General features: G+C 48.1%; 1 protein-coding gene across 1 annotated transcript in view; it reads right to left on the bottom strand.

The window, feature by feature from the left end:
• Window positions 1-20287, bottom strand: part of STX3 (syntaxin 3) — a 43680-nt gene that overhangs the window by 8768 nt on the left and 14625 nt on the right. Inside the window, 4 exon segments of the mRNA XM_036257843.1 lie at window positions 426-493; window positions 1486-1560; window positions 3491-3590; window positions 14488-14571. Of these exon segments, the coding sequence (XP_036113736.1) occupies window positions 426-493; window positions 1486-1560; window positions 3491-3590; window positions 14488-14571 (327 nt within the window).

Raw genomic sequence — 20287 nt, 5'->3', positions numbered from 1 at the left:
TGTCTTCTCACACTGTTCTCCTGTTGGGCCTTACACAATCGTTCCTTATGCCACCGGAACCTCATGCCAGTTCCACAAGCATAAGGATCATATCTCTGATGACCACCAAAACGCCTAACTCCAAACGAGACAAAGATGACAAACAACCTTTGGAGAGAAGACTTCGATTTCCTCGCCTATGGCATATGAAGTCCTAGGCTGTGCTCTGGGAGCCCTAGGAAGCCCTTCGGGGGCCTCCTTGGAGAAGGCGAGTGTGAGAGAGGGGCCAGGAGGGCAGGATTCCGGCCCTGCTCTGTGCTTCAACCTGGAAAGCTCTCCCAGTTGGGTTCCAAATAAGAACTGTGCTTTTAAAAACAAGAATCCTGAGCTAAGGAAAGCAACTGAAGGATTGAACTAGACGACTGTGAGGCCAGAGAAAGTCCTACCTGGGATTTCCGAATCCGAAGGTCTGCAGACGAGCGGACCTCATCTCCTTCAATGTGCCTCTCCATGCCTGGAGCAGAGAGACAGATTATTCCAGCAACACGCCTGCGGCTGAGGACAAACCTCCTTGCTGGTTCTCACGCACCAGCCCACGGAGAGGGAAGAGCAGGCAGGCACATTCTCCGAGGGTCAGCTAGTGTGAGGGCCACAGGACTTGCCTTCCACACCTTTGCTATCACCTGGTCTCCTTTGACCGTATCTCAGCGTAGTGGTTAACAACACAAGTCTTAGTCACCAAGAAACTTAGCCTCAAGCCCTTTTCAGCTGTGTGACCTTGGGAAAGCCACTTCACCTCTCTCGGTGTTCCCTCACCTAGAAAGTGGGGTACATATAGCACCTCCCTCGCAATCCCGACGTGAAGATTAAATGGGAATGCGCACACAGTGCTGGCCTGTGGCAGACACACCGCCACTGCTCTCCCTGGAAGTCGCCACTCTGATCTCCACCCCCATGGAAACAGGTACTGTGGTATGTTTGAGGGGAAAGAAATAACTTGGGCTGAGCGATGCTGATTTCAGTCCCTGACCAATCACATGCATTCACCAAATACACTGGACAAGAATGCAGACCACAGCCACGGGCCTGGGACTCTCTGGGCCCCCAGAGGAACTGAATCCATGGCACTGGCTTCACTAAACAATACTCCACACTGAGGGGTGGGACTGGGGTAGTGGAAGGTGATATACCTGCCCCCCACCAAGAAATGTCAACAGACTAAATACTATATTTTGCATATGATAACTATAATATAATTATAGATATTATATTTCTATTCCAGTCAAGGAAAAATATCCTCGGGTGAGGATTTAAACAAACAATAAAAAAGGACAGGTAAATGTCTAGGGCTGTACAGGTCACTCCAGACAGTGCCCAAACCACAGGCAAAGATGGAGCAGGCGGCGTCGCCTCCATCGGGCGAGTCTCGGTCCAGGGCAGTTGGACCCTGAGGCTGTGAGACCGATGATGACGGGGGCTGGCTTGTTCCCTTCACCCCCTTCTTACTCTTCAGTTTGTTCCGCACGTTGTTGGCTCTTTTCTTGATCTCATTTGTGAGCAGCTCTAGGTCATCCTTGGTTTCTGGGTAAACAGAGGCAGGTAGGATCCGTTAGAAAAGACCAACTGCGCCCTGACCAATTTGGCTCAGCGGCTGGAGCATCAGTCTGCAGACCAGAGAGTCCCAGGTTTGGTTCCCGCTAGGGGCATGTACCAAAAAAAAAGACCAACTGCTTTGTGAGCTACAACCTCTACAGAGGCGGCGGGGAGCACCGTCAGCCAGAGCAGCACCTATCCCGGTGTGCTCCCAGACTCCCATCGACAGAATCAGAGAGAGCTTATTTCTTCAAGGCATTTACCAGGCACCTCATCCCAGACCTACAGAATAAAAACCCCCAGCGTTCGAGCGCTACCATCTGCCTTTTCAACAAGCCTTCCCAAGTAATTCTCCAGCACACAAAATTTGAAACCCTTGCTTTGAGAGGCAATAATCTGGTTTACCATGGGGGCTGTAGATCGGAAGGTAGGACAGGGTTTTCGTGGGACTTCTGGAGGAGAGAATTCCACGGCTCACCAACTTAGAATCAAGCAAATATTTATGACATACCTGTTGTGTGCACAATGCTGTCCTAGGAGGTATGGAGCAAAATGAGTATTAACTATGACCACCCTTCAGCACCTACTACAAGCTTGGAACTGAGTTCGAATCTAAGCTCTGAGAGAGAAGATGTAGAGCCTGCCTCCAAGTTGTGTAGGGTCTAGTGGGGGACAAGGGACACCGCTGATTCCAGTTCTTATATGCAGTCTGGTCAAGGTGTGCATGGGGTGGTTATGAGGACCCCACTAGCACAGCTGGAGAGACCTGGAAAGGCTTCTAAAGACAGAAGATAATAGAACTGAGTCTGGGAGAAAGACTAAGAGTTAATCAGGTTGAAAAAGAGACTAAGGCCTGGCTAGTGTAGCTCAGTGGTTGAGCATCAATCCATGCACCAAGAGGTCACTGGTTCAATTCCCGGTCAGGGCACATGCCCAGGTTGTGGGCCTGATCCTCAGTGGGGGGCATGCAGGAGGCGGCCAATTGATTTTCTCTCTCATCGATGTTTCTCTCTCTCTCTCCCTCTAAAATCAATAAAGAAAAAAAATTATTAAAAAAAGAGACTAAGACTAGAGTCTGGGGGAGAAAAAACCATATGTGAAGGACCTGTGGGGACAAGAGCGTGGGGAACACAGAGCCTAGTCCGGCTACAGTGCAGGCAACATGGGGCCGGCGGCAGGAGCGTGGCCAGGACCAGCCCCACAGGCTCTGCTCACACGTTTCACCGCTAGTCTGTAGGTAACAGACAGTCACTGAAAATCTAAACAGTGAAATACCAGTCTCCAGCTTGTTCCTTGCACTTATGGAATCTAAACTATCCCCTAAACTCTGCTCTAAAAATGTGAAATACTTGGGGGCGGGGAGCTTGCCTCAACAGTGGTAACAAACAGGAGATCAGTGATGGGAGGGACTGATATGAACTTGAGCCATTTTGGAACACCTCATGAAGAAAAAGGACTTGGAAGACTCAGAAGGCCAGCACACGCACACGCGCAGAGGTGGGCAGAGATGAGGGTCATCAGAAGCAGGAAGAGTCGCCGCCAGTCATGACAGCCACGTGGGAGGTAGAGGAAAGCTTGGCTGGATGGACTGCGGGGGACCGTACGAGAAGAGCTGACTGTGGCTGGCAGGGTGAGCCCAGAGAGGGTAAAGGAGATTGGAGATGGTACAACGTGTACACTGGTGGAACACACTGCGTACGTACACCGCCCTGCTGTCCACAGAGGACGAGAAGAGCTGACTGTGGCTGGCAGGGTGAGCCCAGAGAGGGTAAAGGAGATTGGAGATGGTACAACGTGTACACTGGTGGAACACACTGCGCACGTACACCGCCCTGCTGTCCACAGAGGGAAGGAAAAACAAGACTGGCTCAGCCCCAAGGGTCATCGCTGGGTGACTCAGCTCTGGGTAAACACTCACTTGGCTCTGGAATCGGTGCAGACAGGATGATACTGTAGAGTTTCTTCGCCTCCTCCACATGCTCAGAGATCTTGTCGATGTTGAGCCGAGTTTCCTCGATCTGTAACCAGAAAGACAACAGCCTCTGTCTTCCAAGAGGAAAAATATATCCATGACTGAGACAACAGCTCAGCGCAGCTGCCCACCTTCTGGGTTTGTGGAAGAAGATGATGGCTAAAACGTCTTCTGCTGCCCACTGAGTAGCCTGTTAATAGATAAACTAATCTCAACGAAGCAGTCGTTGAAAATTCATTCGCATTTGCCCACCTTGGATGGGAGGATTCAGGCCAGGGGCAAGAGCCAGGAAAACCGTGAAGAGGAATCAGAGGGAAGGCAGATCCTTCGGCCAACGGAACCCACCCCACCAAAGTGAGAAACGAGAGAGTGAGGATGGGAGACAGGGGAAAAGAGAACGGAGGAAAGAATAGCAGTGAAAAGGAGACAGCGAACCTAGAGAGGGAAAAACAAAGAGAGAAGAATGAGAGGAACAGCAAGATGGAGAAAGAGAGAAAGGAGAAAGAAAGACAAAGACGAAACACCGACCCAGAAGCTCAAGCTATGACCATTTCCGCACATTTCTGAGGTTCCTGATTATACGAGATGGGTGTCATCAACTCTTTCCAGCCACACTTCCTTCCCAGAGAGAACCCCTTCGCAAGACACTTCTGGGAGCATGAAGGGCAGCCTCAGCCCGTCTTCAAAGGCATCAGCCACCCCGGTCCCCAAGCCCCGCTGCAGTGGAAGCCACTGTGCTGTGCAGAGAGAAGCACATGCCAAAGAGACCTAAACACCCACCCCGTCCACCTGCCTCACTCCCAGAATGAGGGCCATCTCAATGCTGCAATGATTAGCAAACAGAAACCCTGCTAAATGCCAACCAGGAGGATCTGAGCATCTGAGATGCAACAGAAATGCATCTCTATTTGCGGCTTCCAGCATCCCTTTCTTCCATAAATAATTGCACCTGGTCATAGCTCTCCACATTGCATAGAAAGCAGGAAAAATAAAAATTGAGTTTTCTAACCCTCAAACCAGTACTTTTGCCACGGGACCAGGGGTTTTCCCCTCTATAATATTGGGCTTGATGGACCATAGTCAGAGAGTTGAATCACTTGCTTAAAGAATAAAATTTCAAGGTAATAATATCATCAGAGTATATATACAGACATAAGTAGCCACCCAAACATTTATGAAACATTCTAACAATGGGCACAGCCATCCACAGTACTGCACTCGGACCTTAGTCCAAATGAGGAAACTCAATGTTACAGAGGTCACAGGTCACATGGCTGGAGGCAGGGACAACACACAAGAGCTCTCCAGACTCCAACCAGGGTGCTCTTTCCATGAGCTCTGAGACTTGGTGGTTGGTGTCTCCAAACTGTTTCACTTTTAGCAGAGTCCCAAGGCTACGTGACTATAAAAAGGCCCACGGGTGACCCAGAAATTGCTGCGTTCCCTTTATCTCTCACATCAGACACAGGCTCCTCTTAACAACTCATCAAATGTCATTGCATCACACTTGGTTTCCATTTCCACCACATGACTGTCTTGCCAAAGCAATTACATTATCTAAAACAGGGCTGAGAAAAAAGGCTTTCTAGCATAAAATGCACTCACCATTGATAAAGGAGCTTAACGTATGTTAACAAGTCAGACGCCTTAGATTTTGCATGGTGGATGGATCAGATGTCTTGGAAAATATATTGTGAAATATTATTTCACGGACTGAAGAGTACCGTGACCCAAAGTACAGTCAATGGTATAAAAAACGAGACAGGAAGCTGCTAGGATGAGCTGGCGGGGCCTCTAGCTCAGGGTCGCTCCAGACATTTGGAGACTGGATGGGACATGGCTTGCGCAGCCCTGTGGACAGGAGAGGGCCTTGGCGCTCCATCCTCAAGCTACCTACAGGACTTCCTGGGCCCGGGGAGCATGTGTCTCCTCTCCCAGCCCTGCTCTTTCCTCTGTCCTCACCAACCTCACCTTTCGGAGGCATTTCAGAAACCGATTAAGTAACGCACCAAATGATCACCCTTTAGAATGTCAACATGGGCAACTGGCCCACTTCAAAACCATTTCTTTTTACTTACAGCCTGTGTTCAATGCAAATCGATTCCATAACATGAGAAGTTACTATGAATCAAAGTATAAACACACAACCAATATACAGTCTGAAACAGGCATACAGCATTCAGACACGATTCACACACACAGCGGCTGGAGATCTTCCGGGTGTGGTGTCCTGGGTAGGTTTCTCAAGATGGGAAAAAATGACTTTGCTTGTCAGTACTACAGACTGGAACACATGAGCATCAGTGTGTGACCATGCAAACAAAAGACTTTAGGGAGTGTCCCTTGTTAAAAAGGTCCTTGCATTGAGGCAGTTGTGGAAAGATTTACTTTCCAAAATCAAGCCCACATTAGGCTTTGGATCAGGTTCTAAGTGTCTAAAAATACTGAAAGCTTCTTTTCCTGAACTTCGTCTTTATTTTTTTCTTGGAAGTGTTTGTTCTCCTCAGAGGTGACTTTTCTGGGTATTCCACGGTGGCAGTTACATGCAATTAATTTCCTTTTGTGTATCTGCCAGACAACCAAAGAATCGTGGGGGTGGGGTGGGTGCCTAGGAACCAGGCACCTGGCAGGAATCGACCAGTGCTGAACCTGCGAGCTCAAGGCTGTCTGTGTGATTGTTTGGGGTACACTGACATTACCCTGCACAACAGCATGTCTCTAAAGTAAAAGGATCTCACATACACCTGCATCAGACACAAGGGCCTCCACAGGTCGGCGGTGAGCACACCACCACTTTCTCCCTTCGTGCATGAGGACACTGTGGCTCGGAGAGGTAGGGACACGCACACAAGGCCATTCTGCAGAAAGGTGACACCAAGATTTCAATGATGGTATCTGTTAGATGCTAAGCCCTGCCTCCTGAACCAGGTACAGGTGCAAGAACCACCTGTGGCGGCTCCTCTGCCTGCTCTCGCGGGTGCGTGCTACCAGCCGGTGTCACGCTATGTGCCTGTTGGACTCCCTGCTCTGTGAGAGGTGCTCAGCGCCGTTCACTGGGATCATGTGCCTTATTTCTTTGTCTCTGACCAATGCTCCCTATGGAGCGCTTGTTACTCCAGGAGACACTGCTGAGCTAGGGAACAATCAGGTTTTTCTCATCATCATGCCAATTTTGCAGCTATTACATCCTCAATGCCTGCTTATCGTACGTTACTTTTTTTTTAATCCTCACCCTAGGATATTTTTCCATTTATCTTCAGGTAGAGTAGGAGGGAGGGAGGGAGGGAGAGAGAAAGAGAGAGAGAGAAACATCCATGTGAAAGAGACACATCAACTGGCTGCCTCCCACACAACCCCGACCAGGGTCAGGGATGAACCGCAACCGAGGTACATGCTTTTAGCAAGAATCGAACCCGAGACTCTTTGGTCCTCAGGCTGACACTCCAACCGCTGAGCCAAATAGGCCAGGGTATATGTTACTTTTTAAAACATATTTTTCAGTGATTTGTCAGCAACGTGGAAATCCAGACAGTATCCTTTAAGAAAATAAGTTAGAATCAATTTGACCAAGTTCAAGTCTGGGCTCCACCTCTTAGCGGTTTTATGACCTTGAACAAGCCATTTACCAACACCGCCAGCCCCCGTTCTCTCCCCTGTGAAATGAGGTTATCATAGTTTCCACTTCCTAGGGTTGTTGTGGGGTTTAAATAAGATAATACATGTCAAACGCTTAACACAAAATACATGCTCAATAAACATTAAATAGTGATGATAATATAATCATAACCAGCAATTTCTGCACATTTATTATGTGCCAGGTACTAGGCTATGCCTATACAAGCACATCTCATTTAATCTCACGGCAACCCTAATAGAAACAAAATGCTCTGTGATGTCGTCGGGAGCCAACCAAGGAAATCAAGTAAGGACAGCAAGTCGACCACTCCTCAAGTTGGGTGTCTGCCTCATGGAACAAATTATAATTAGCACAGTATACTAATCACAATCATCTAACTAAAAGGAGGGCGTTATTTTCAAGGCATGGATGGCCTCTCCCTCTGGACTAACTAGCAGATGGAATTTAATTAGCCAGTGGAAAGCAGAGAAAAAGTACCACCTGGGAGAACCAGCAGGTGTCAAGGGCTAGGGTAGAGGTTTTGTCCATTCTACAGCAAAGGTCTCTGCCTCCCCTAAGTTCCCATGTACCTGTACCTCCAGTTTGGCATTAATTCCTGCATATTGATTTGCTGAAAATGTATTATGTGCCACCCCTTTAATGTGACAAAAATAATGGCGTTGATGGGTCAAATAAACAACTCCTTTTCACAATTCATTCCTTTTCCCCCGAAGTAAAATCCAAAACAGTCCTCATAGACGTTCTCAGTCAAGTCCTCTTCAATTTCTTGGCCTCTTTGCTTTGGAAAACAAATAAACTTTGACGAAAAGGGACAGAGTGAGTCTCAGTCAACCAAGCAACAGGAGTCAAATCCCTCAGGGGTTTTATCAAGATTAGGACCAGTGTTTTAACTCTCTTATAACTGAAAAGAAATGAATGATCGCAGAGTTATACTGACCGGTGAAAACGAGTATTCTGAGACAATAAGCTCAAGTCAGTTCAGTGTAGTTGGGCTTTGCATCACTCAAAATTTAGTTAAGAAAACAGGAACCTATCTAGTGATTTTAATTGAAGTAACAGAATACAGGGAATTCTTTACACAGAGATAGAAGGGCCAAGAAGCTAAACAGAGGGTGGTAAGACACTGAAAATTAGCAACAGCAGGCGGGACAAACAAAGAGGAAAGGTAGGGTCACTGGGGCCTGGGGCCAGGGCCACCTGATGGGAGCCAGACCGCGGTGAAGTGGACCAGCAGAATGGGACCAAGGAGGCTGCATCTTCGGAGTAAAAGTGGAGGCCATGGGGTAGACATGTCTGGGGAGGGAAACCATGGCCTCTTCCCTCCTTGAGTCTTCCCTCAGTGCCCCCCACCCAGGTCTAATACACCAAAGCCCGTTGGCAAGGGAACCCGGGAAATGAGCTCCCTGCAACGCAGCACAGAGCACAGGAAGGGCCTATTTGAGAGCAAATAGGCAAATGACTGGCAAGGGCTTCCTGCCTGCCCGCCTGTTGAAGGGCCCAGAAATGCAGAACCTACCAACTCCCTGCTCGTTCAAACAGCCTACATAAAGAAAGAATCAAGCAGTATTTAACCTGCTACATTTGACTTAATGCCTGGATTTCTAAGTAACATCTACTTTGAGGTTCTTCATTTTAATGAAAATGAAGCCCACCGAGCAAATCCCTGTGCTTCCAAGGCTGTGCAGCTCCCAGTTCCTCTAACCAGGCACGAGCCCCCCTCCAAGCCCCGGGGCACTTTGCCTGGAACTGTCTGTCATGTTCCTCTTAGACAACCCGACATCCATCACGGTACCAAGCATGTGATGTCACTCCACAGGCGTGGCTCAGCAAATAAAGAAATGGACGTAAGTAACCGCAGGAGACAAGCACACACCACGGCAGAACTGTCTCATCGACTTTTTTAAGCACATCCGAAAAAGAGAACTTTCTAAATAGCTTTTTCCAAAACACATCCATTCATCCTTGTTAAGAGAAGTTCCAGGTCAGAAAGGGTTCTGCGAAAAAATAAATAGGCAAGTAAAGTGGGTTTCTTTATTACGGGGCTTGTTGGAGCTTTTAATAAGTTAACGTGCATTGGACATCACCATGGAAGGAAGGAGCAGGAAGCATTTCTCAGACATGTTAGATCCCGGTATGTTTAGGTCTCACACCGCCTGCCGTCCGTGACAAGCCCTCTGACCCACCAAACAGCCATCCTGCCGGCCCTGCCCCTTCTCCATAACAGAACTCTGATTTTGTTTGGGCCGTGATGTTGCCAGCCTCAGAGGATGAATCATGATCAGTTCTGTGGCAACCTTGACAATACTGTCCCTTTCTGAAGTAGTCCCTCTCCTGGTCTCCCTTCTAGCTAAGAGCAGCCACAACCATATGATCCATTGCTGGCTACTGGGTAACAAGGGAGAGTCAGTTTGAAGGATTTGGGTCGTTTTCCTCCCTGATATAAAAGGACCTTGGAACTTTCCTAGCTGCCCCCTTTCTCACTGCTTGCGATGCTAGTGCAGGGCGATGCCATACAGAGCTGTGGTTTCAGAACGCGACACAAACTTTTTCTTTTCCTTTATTGATTTTAGAGCGAGAGGAAGGAAGAGGGTGAGAGAGATAGAAACATTGGTGAGAGAGAATATCAACTGCATGCCCCTACTGGGGATCAGGCTCACAACCTGGGCATATGCCCTGACCGGGAATTGAACCGGCAACCCCTTGGTGTGTAGGTCAACACTCAACCACTGAGCCACACCAGCCGGGCACGACACAAACTCTTCAATGCTCCTCCCATCTGAGGAGGTGGACTCTGAGGTGGTATTCTATGTACTGTCCTTTTGAATCTGGTGGGCACATGACTGCCGCAACCACAGAGTAAGCACACATGACTTCCACAGCTGGGACGCTTGCCTCGGGCCCCTGAGTCTCCACGTACAAAACTCACACCCTAACTCGACTGTGCTGAGAAGTCCAGGCCACAGAAAGAGGTCAAGTGTAGGCTCTCCAACTGACAGTCTCTGCTGAGCTGTCCTGAGTCCCCCTGGTTAGAATGAAGAAGTCTCTCTCAATGTTAGAATCAAGATCTCAGCCTCTGGCTGTTCAACAATTCACAACTAAGGCCCCAGAAATTGCCGAGCAAAAATCAGCCACCTCCACTGTGCCCTGTCTGAATTCCTACTGCACAGAATCTGCCAGTATCACCAAAGCACTGATGGTTACGGCAATTTGCTACACAGCAATAATCAGAACAGACCGTCTCTCGACCCTAAGGGAAAGCCAAGAGGATCAGAGAGGTACTGACCTGCAACCCCAACACCTAACCCGCTGCACCGCCCCTAACTCCAGACTTGTTCGTGTGTAAAATAATGTCATGTCTTTATTGCTTAAGCCACAATTACTCGAAGGCATCCTTAGGTGACAGATACACCGTGCTGCTGCCGAGGGACCCAGCTTCAGGACACAGCTCTCATCCTTTTCCCGTGGGCTGCTGCATGGGAACTTACTGGTCTCTCCCTTTCTGGCCTCTCCCGCTCTGCACACACTGCCACCAGAACCATTTTCTCGAACACGCCCTAATCCCTTTAGTTCCTTGCTTAAAATCTTAAAGGCTCCCCGTCATTGTGCAGGGGTTCGTAACTGCAGCGGGCGGCAGAATCATCTGGAAGAACTTTAGGAGTCTGGGCCATTCCAGGCCCTCTGAGTCAGGGGTGGGTGAGTGAGTGTGTGTGTGTGTGTGTGTGCGCGCGCGCGCTCCCAGGGGACTCTGGTGGGCAAGTCTAGTTACCACCCACTGAAGCCTGCCCTCCCTTGTCCCTCTCCCTCCTTCCTGGCACAACGGGAGGCTTCCTCTTCTGTGTTCCCACATTCCTGCCTTGTTGACATTTCTGTTATCATGTGACTTTTTAAAGTTTTCTGTTGTCCTCACCAGAGAGGGAGACAGCGAGGGAGGGCAAGGCCCCTGTCCCACGGAGCGTTCCATCCCCAGCACCTACCACGCCCTCTGGAAGGCAGTGGCATTCATGTATTCCCACGAATGGATGAATGGATGAGTGAATACAGAACAATAAGCCCCTTGTGTTTCCGCCTTCTCAGATTCATTCTGTTTCCTCTGGAACTTTGCTCTCTGCCAACTGAGCAAACAGACCAAGAAAAATACAGACAACTGCAGATTTGACAAAAGTCTGAGGTTTATCATTTACCAGACCCTGGCTTGCCCAGCCGAGAAGGCCTGAAAACCCAAGGGCCGATTCTTTTCTCCAACAATTGAGAAGCTGGAGAAACCACTGGAGTTTTACAGGGCAAAGCGCATTTTGAAACTATCCTGGTCCTGTGACTTCATCCACACCTTGCATGCCGCTCTGACCACCTGTGATTCGCACCGCCGGTCCTCAGCAAACAACCGAGGGTGACCTGTTCACTGGAAGGAGTCCAAAAGGCAGGTCTGATCACAAGAGCACCTTCCCCAGAAATCTATGAAGCTAGATCCTGCAGGGTGGATGGGGTACGTTCCGCAGTCACAGAAAAGGAGAAACCCTCTTCTTTCCCCAGTTCCCTATCACCTGGAATGTACTTTATTTCACTTTCAACTCTGAGGTCTACTTACTCAAGATACATGGGAGAATACCATGGTGATAAGGTCTAAAATACTGCAGACGTACTTTGTATGTCAGGCTCCGTGCTGGGTACATCACATACTTGCTCACTTTGTTTTATTTTTTTTTATTAATTGATTTTTTAGGGAGAGAGGAACCTCGATTTGTTGTTCCACTTATTTGTGCATGCGTTGGTTGATTCTTCTCTGGGCCCTGACCAGGGATCAAACCCGCAACCTTAGAGTATCAGGACAATGCTCTAACCAACTGAGCTACCTGGGCCAGGGCTCATTTTATAGTTGTAATAACCAGCAAGTAATATCACCTTTCTTGTTTTAGACAAAACTAGGGTTTTGAGCAGTTAAACAACTTTTTCAAAGTTATACGGCAGAGCTGAGATTTGGGCCAGGATCTGCGAGGTCCCAGAGCCTCGCTCTCCATGATTTGCTTGCTCTTGCCTCTGCCCCACTCCAACCCCTATCCTTTCTGTGCTTTACCTGATGAGAAAGAAGGAAGGTAACACTGCCCTGTGTCCACACCAAGCACCTTCGGAGTGTTAGCTCCTTGAATCCCCAACAAACCTGTGAGGTACATATTTTTCTCCCTATTTCACAGATAAACCTGCTGAGACTTAGAGAAGTTAAGGAATGCGCCCAAGATCACAGCTCCTGGAAGATAAGAAATTAATTTAAAAGACCATACTCTTTCCACCCCACTGTGCTGCCCCCTTCTCCACCCTAAATATATGACTCTTTTTTTGTTCTAAATGATAGAAAAGAATGTGACCAAAATAAGCAGTAAGAACCTGGCCAGTGTGACTCAGTAGATTAAGCATCACCCATGGACTGAGAGGTCCTCATTCGATTCCAGCTCAGGGCACACGCTGAGGTTTCGGGCTTGATCCCCAGTAGGGGGCGTGCAGGAGGCAGCCAATAAATGGTTCTCTCTTAAATTGATATTTCTCTCTCTCTCTCTATAAAAATCAATTTAAAAAAAAAACATTAAAAAAAGAAAAAGCAATAAGAAAAGCAGCAGCCCTCAAGATCTTAAGTCTCCAAAAGTAACTATCATCCATCCAATGCTTTTCTGTTTAGATACGCCTTCCAGATGTGTGATCCCATGTGAGCCTCATGACAGTCCCAATTTCCAGAGCAAGAATTAAGGCCCTGGTGGGTTGAGTGACTTGACCAAAGTCAACTGCTCCTGAACACTGGAGGATGGACTCAGACCATGTCTTGTCTTCTCCCACCTCACAAGGAATACTGCCTCTCAGAGCCCCTCGGACCGGTGTAAGGGAAGAGGCAGAACACCGTCATTGGGTAAGATTTCTTATTCTTTATTCCTTATTCCTTATCCCCTTACATTAAGTTTGTTAATCATCTGGTACTTCAAGGCAAGATCAGAGGGACAAGCTCCAGTGACGTAAAGATCTCCTTAAGTCCAACCCCACCAATGAACAGAAAGACCCTCTCCTTCCATGATCCACACCTGGAATGGTACTGAACTCACAAAACTCAAATGTTTGATCTCACTATGACTTCTTGACCTGAAGGACAGACCCACGCATGGGAGGGTGGGAATCTGTACACGTTCACAGCCAGCTCCCCAACCAGACCGTTCACTGGCCTCCTACATCCACGTATTACTCTACCCTGTGAATGGGCCTGAACTACCAGGCTTCGCTCCACTCCATCTGACCAAGCAAGAGAGGACGACCTTTCCACATCCATAAGCTAGAGGAGGGGGAGCAGCCACGTGCTCCCTGCAGAAGAATACAACGCCTCTTCTTTCCAAAAAAAGTTAAAAGCCATAAAGAAAAAAAACATAGTATGGTGTCAGAAACTTCAGTGACTGAACTTTCTGTGGTTTTGTTCTGTTGCTTTAAGGTATCATTATTGAGCATATACGGGTATCTCAGCCGCCTCACTGGATGTACGAGAAACATTATCCAATTTAGCCCTGATAACAACCATCCAGGGAATTGTATGACCCATCCCCATCTACAGGTGAGGAAACCAAGCATGCTAAGACACACTCACAAGATCAACAGCTGGTTGGAAGCAGGGCTGAGATTCGAACCCAAGGTCACCTGGCTCCAGAGCCTGTGTTTCTGCCCCAGACACACTCTCCCCACAGCTGCCCAGTATGCAGCACCTTCCCGACAAGGACTTCAGAATCAACGCGCGTGTGAATTTGTAGACATGGGCAACCCCTCTTTGCCCCTATTCAACTTCAAAAATATAAATTGGTGGTTTCTTGGTTTCTCCGTTATCACCAGAATTAAGACAAAGGAACTACATTTTGGGGAAACAAATCTGATCTATATGGATCACAGGCCTGAAAAACGCAATGTGTTTTATACTTGTGGCTGGGACCCCATGATTGATCCTGTATTCAAATTGTGTAATTTGGTGAAGGGGGAGGAAGGCTATCACTGAAATGTTTTTATGTAGCGGCACTAAAATGTTTTCACGTAGCAGACGACTTTAAAAGCATCTCTTTAATTACATATAATTTACTTTCTGCTGACTTTCTCCATAAGATTAAAAACCCAAATCCGCCCAAGTAAATATTGTAGAGACTCTCCTTGTAACTTCATGGTCTGGCCACCCCACCCCAGCAAAACACTGAGTTTCTTTGCTACCCAGGAAAGACCTGGGGTTTTTATTCTTTACCGAGGAAGCTGTGTTTCCCTGTGTACATTCAGAAAAAGGCTCCGGATGGTGGCCTACCTCAGAGAAGAACTCATCCATGAAGGCTGTGTTGTCCACGGCTATCTCCACCTCATCGGCATCATCGTCCTGTGTCAGCTGCTTCTGAGAGAGACAAAGGGGCGCAGGTGAGACCACAAGCAAAAGAGCTTACTGATAGCACTGAGTGCTCACTAGAAACCAGGAGCACCTACCTTAAGCATTTTACATATTTAATCTCCTTGAGCCCGGCCAGTGTGGCTCACTGGTTGAGCATTGACCCATGCACCAGGAGGTCACTGGTTTGATTCCCACTCAGGGCACATGCCCAGGTTGTTGACCAAATCCCCAGTGTGGGGCATGCAGGCCAATCAATGTTCTCTCTCATCGATGTTTCTCTCTCTCTCTCTCCCTCTCCCTTCCTCGCTCTCTAAAAATTAATAAAGGAAAAAAAGCTCAGGACAGTTCTGAGGTCACACTGTCTGAATTTAAATCCTACTTCCACCATTTACTGAACTTGTTGCAGGGTGGGGGAGAAAGGGATGGGCAAGTGACCACCCTCACTGTGCTTCAGTTTCCTTATCTGTGAAATGCTAATAATGACACTACTTACTGCACAGGGCTGTTTAAGAAGTCAATGACAGAATGAATGCAAAACACATCCACACAGTGTCTGCCACACTGTAAGTACTCAGTAAGTTGCTAGGTTTGGTGTGGTGACATTACTAACACTCATTCCAGTCAGAGAACCAAGAAACAGAGAGGTTAAGTAACTTAGACAAAGTCACATAGCTAAAATGCAAAAGCAGGCAGAGTCTAACCCATCTTGGACCTGGAGCCCATGTTCCACACCTTTCTCCACAGTGTTCAAGTGCATGACCCGCCCTACCAGAGATCTCGAACACTCTCCAGCCACAGTCCCCCAAACACTAGCTGCAAATTCTCCCTCACAGTGAAGATTTTCCTGTGTTCAGAAACCACCTACTTCAAAGGAAACAGCACTGTCTTGTTTCCTGTCAGAGTTCATGTTTATAAGGAAAAGGAAGCTCTACCCCCAGCCCCAAGCCACTCCCGGGGACCCCAGCTTCCTTCACCTCCTTCAACTTCCTCTGCAAACCACTGAATGGCTATCTGAAGGAAGGGCTTCCCTTCCCAAGCAGCATCAGGGCCTCTGCTACATTGTATCCAGCGTTCCTCCCCCTGAAGCACTGCACAAGCCCATGTCTAAGCACAGATGGAAAACAGGTTGTTGGGAGTAAAGGGGGGGAGGGGTATACCCCCTACACCGGCTTCTTCACAACCTTCAGTGGCCTGTGGCTTTCTCAGCCAAGACATGTCACTCTCAAACACTCAGAACTCCACAGGCAATGAAAGCCACCAGGGGCTTCATGTCCCTGATCTGCAATAGAAGATGGAGCTACTGGGAATTCTCATCAAAATCGGGATGCTCTAGCTATCCTGGCAGTCTCTTTAGACTGGTGCCCCCATCATCTCATTCTGTGGCTCAACTGAAACCATCAGCCACCCAGCTTTAATAGCCAATTCAAAGGAGTTAAATTTGAGGGACTGCTGCAGCCCCTGCAATCATCTTCCTAAAACTAAGAACTGATCAGGTCCTTTGGTCATATAAAGCCATTCAATGACAGCTCTCCGCCTAGGATTAAAAGTCCCAAAGCCTAACAGAGCATGCAGTGCTGTAAGATCAGGCCCCACCCACATTGCTCCCTCTCTGATGGGCCCTCTGGACCAGACACTCCTGCATTTCCTGGACGCACCACTCTTTCATATTGCTGAACTGTCGCACAAGGACTTCCTCCTGAAAGGCATCTGTCCAGCTGGCAAATTTTTACTTGGTCTTTAAAATTCAACCTCAAACAATCTCACCTGTTAACCTGACCTGACACTTGACCCATGTGCAGAATTTAAAACCTCCCTAAGCTCTCAATGCATTTTTTTTATAACATTCATAGCAGCCAACATTATTTCTCTGTCCTTCCCCCACTGACTATAAACTCCTGCAGGGTCAGGGTTGCCCTGCGTGTCTACCCAGATGCTTTGTGTGTGTGTGTGCCTGCCCAGAACACCTTCCTCTGTGAAGATGCTCCTCACCTTCCCACATGATTCTGGGAAGGTTCTCAACCATGACCCAGGCTCCCTGAGGAATTTGAATTGCAAAGGGAACAGAGCAGAGTCAACCAGTGTCGGCTCCCAACAGAGATATCTGCTAGATGCCCAGAGCTACCCTGGCTTCTGCCCTTCCCAAGCCATCCCTCAGCCCACTGCAGGTTCTCCAGACCTTCCCATCTTCTTTTAATGAGAGGAACAGTATTCTTCTAACGTTGTTGTTGTTGTTGTTGTTGTTGTTGTGTGTGTGTGTGTGTGTTTAATTCATTTGGCTAGAGTCAACTTTAGTCACTTGCAATTAGAATTGCTTGTACTTGCCATTAATTAACGTACCCCACGTGTATTCTGGGCACTTATCCTGCACTAGATATGTAACAGCGATGTAATCAATTTTAGCTGAATAAATAACTAGTTTCCACATAGACTGGCGGCCTGCATTCACTCAGCAGTTTGGAAAGTTTGAGACAAAATGCTCCCTTTATCAACTGTCACTGATACGTGGGCCTCCCAGCAGCCTCTGGAGAGCTCATCTCCCACGAAGGATTTCCGTGATCCTCACTAGAAAACAGGAACCCACTCTTCCTCTAGGAAGCATCTGTTGCAAGTTTCCTGTCCTCAGAAGTCTTCTAGAGAACCCGAGTGTGTCAAGTCAGCTTTCTTCAAATAGGCACACCCACGAAGAGAGTGGAACAAGGCTACATCCCGGGATGGACCGAGGGGAGTTTCTGGAAGCCGGAACGACTTTGTCCTGGAGTATGAGAGGCAGGCGCCTCGCTCTCCAGCATGACATAAATATTCCAGACCCAGGCAATTTGTACAGGGATCCGTCCCAGCTGAGACAGCCACCTCTTGGCTTTCGGCGGGCTCGAGCAGGGCAGCCTGGTCCTCCACCAGTGAGAGCATGTGTGGACTGGGAAAGGGGAAGTCTTGGCAACACACAACCTAGGTCCAAAACATGTGACCAATCATGGGCTGTGAGACCTCAATCAAGTCCCTTACTTTGCTGAGTTTTTTACCTGTAAATAGTAATAACACCACATACTTGACCACCCTCATGAGGATTATAGGAGATCACATATGGAAAGCTTCTAGCACAATACTGGGCACACACCAGTGCCTAATAAATGTCAGTTTCCTGGTCAACTGGCCCAAAGACCTGATGCCTAAAGGGTGTGTCCTCCTCCACAGGAAGTTCTCACACTAACGGCTCAGTCAGTAAGATCGACTGCACAGTATCACGACGGCCAGGGTTCCATAACGCGCTCTATTGCATACTGGCCACTTAAACAACTGGTGGAACATCTCTGAGCCTCAATTTTCTTATCTACATAATAGGAGTTTTAGTGTCAACCAGAGCTTTTGTGAGGATTAAGTAACATCCTAGTTTAAAGTTCCTTATGCAATTAACAGCACATAGTAACAACTCCATAAACTCCAGTATGTAAGATCTTATCAACTTCTCTATAGTTTTAACCTTTAAACAGGAAGGGGGGGGCTTGCAGAGCTCCAAGCAACTGTACAGGTTCTATCATTAAATTGTCTCACTTAGTAATGGGCAAACCAAGGCCTAAGACCAAATAATGAGGTACTGATACAGCCAGGAAGAGAAGACAGGTTTCCTGAATGCATCTTCCCATGCAATTCCTCCCACTGTGGTGCACTGCTTCTAAAAACATAAAATAACAACAATGACAAGAGCAACAAATAGCAGATCAGAAAATTCAAGGAAGAAGGCCGTTCTCATACTGTGATTGTCTGGAGCCACGTGACATTGGGAACTCCCACCAAACTTCTCCAGAAGGGGACCCAGCTGATCCCAGGGCTGGGGTTACTTCCCTTGTGACCCAGCCATGTCCTCACAGACCAAGAGGTCTCAGGGACCCCAAGGGCAAGGGAAGCACACAGTGCCCTTTATTTTCAGCCCACAGGACTGAGTACAGCCAAAAAGAGAACTTCAGCATCTTTATCAAAGAATCAAGGCGTGTGGTAATAGAAACGTTCCAGTAGCTGCAACATCAGCCACAGTGGAGAAAAGAAAAAAATATATATATATATATATATGAGAACCACGTGTCCAACTGCCCTCTCCTCCGACCCCGACCCCAGCCTCCTACTGCCTCTCCCACCAGGAAGTGGGAAATATCACCAGTGACTTAGGCAGCACTGAGGTGGGACCCAAGATCTATCACCCAGCCCACCTCTCAAATGAGAGCCAAAATTCAGTGAGGGCAGCCAGGACTGTGACCTCCTCTCTGGACAGAAAGCAGAAAGAACTGAGGGCCCAGAACTCAATGCGAAGTGGTTTGACCAGCGTTTCCGCCCACCGGCACTCACTGCCCTTCTCTCACTGCCTTCTCTACCACCCTTGGTCTGTCCGACCGTGGGCCCCTCTTCGTCAGCTCCTTCAACAGAAATACGCGCCACTCAGAGTCCCTGGTGGGTGCTAGGTGGCCACAACATTAGCTGCTTACATGATCTATGTCAACAAAACCCACCTATATTTTGGTTGAGAACCTGCAGGTCAGAGAAGTTCTGCATTACTCAAGGTCTCCCAGCGATTGGTTTTCAGAGTCGGGGCTCTAGCTCAGGCGGTCTGTCCTAAGCCCTCGCTTATACCACTGCACCCTGCTCAAAGCAGCCTACCACTGGAGCAGCCAGAAGCCCAGGAGCGGCAGCCCAGCCCTGCAGAAAACACCCGGGGGAAAGGGGCCGTGGGCCTTGGGCACAGCACTTGTCTCCATTAAAGCTTGACTTCCTCACCAAGAAAGAAGCTTAGCTTTCCGATATGGCTTTGTGGAACCCCAGGACGCCTCAGATGTGCCTCAGAAACCACCCAGGGAAGCCCGGGGTGGGGTGTCAAGCAGGTGGATCCTTTCCCCTGGTCAATCTGCATAGTTTCACTTATACCTGCTTTATATATTGGGGTTGAATATAACATTTCGTAGGAAGAAAAAGTCCTGTTGTCAAGAGAGGGAAGAAAGAAAGAAAAGAGGAGGAAGGAAGGAAGCAGGCAAGCTTAGCTAGACAACTGGAAAACCACTAAAGTAAATGAATGGACGTCTTCTAAAGAAAAGAGAGAACGAACAGGGAGGATCCTCACTCCTCTCCGAGTTTAAACACAACGGCAAAGAGGTTAAAATCATCACAATTCTGTAAGAATCAGTACAGATCAGAAGCGCAAGACAGCAGGAAGGGACAAAGAAAAAGGAGGCCACCCAAACGAAGAGGGCCCAGCCAGTGGCTCCCTGATTCTCTGCCTGCCACAGGTGTCAGACCCCAGGAAGATCAGAGGGTCCCAGAAAAAGACAGAAGGCCCAGGAGCTTGAAGTTTCAGGGTGACAGAGTAACAACAGCAACAGCGGGGGAGGGACCAGCAGTCTACACTGAAAAGGGACCTTGGTCCTTCACTTTCTGCAGTGGGGTATTAAAGGATTTTGGCTGGTGGGGACCAAAAATCTTTGCATCCTCTCCATATTTAAACAGCCCTTTGCTCAGGAGATATATATTCTTCTTTATAAATCCATATTTTCTCCCAGTAAATTTGATGCAAAGAGACAATGACGTGACTCTCTTCTCCCTGCTGCCCACTTCCCCTACCTGCCTCCCTCTAGGATGAGGGTCTGTGGATTCCCAAAGATGAACGTCACCACTTCCAAAAATCACACACACACATACAACATACTGCCTAGCATCTGGTTTTTCCAGTCCCCCTTCTTTA

This window comes from Molossus molossus, unplaced genomic scaffold (genome assembly GCF_014108415.1).
Source record: "Molossus molossus isolate mMolMol1 unplaced genomic scaffold, mMolMol1.p scaffold_m16_p_13, whole genome shotgun sequence".
In the NCBI taxonomy this organism is placed as follows: Eukaryota; Metazoa; Chordata; class Mammalia; order Chiroptera; family Molossidae; genus Molossus; species Molossus molossus.
The sequence above is the reverse complement of the archived record's forward strand: the minus strand, read 5'-3'. Positions and strand labels throughout refer to the sequence as shown.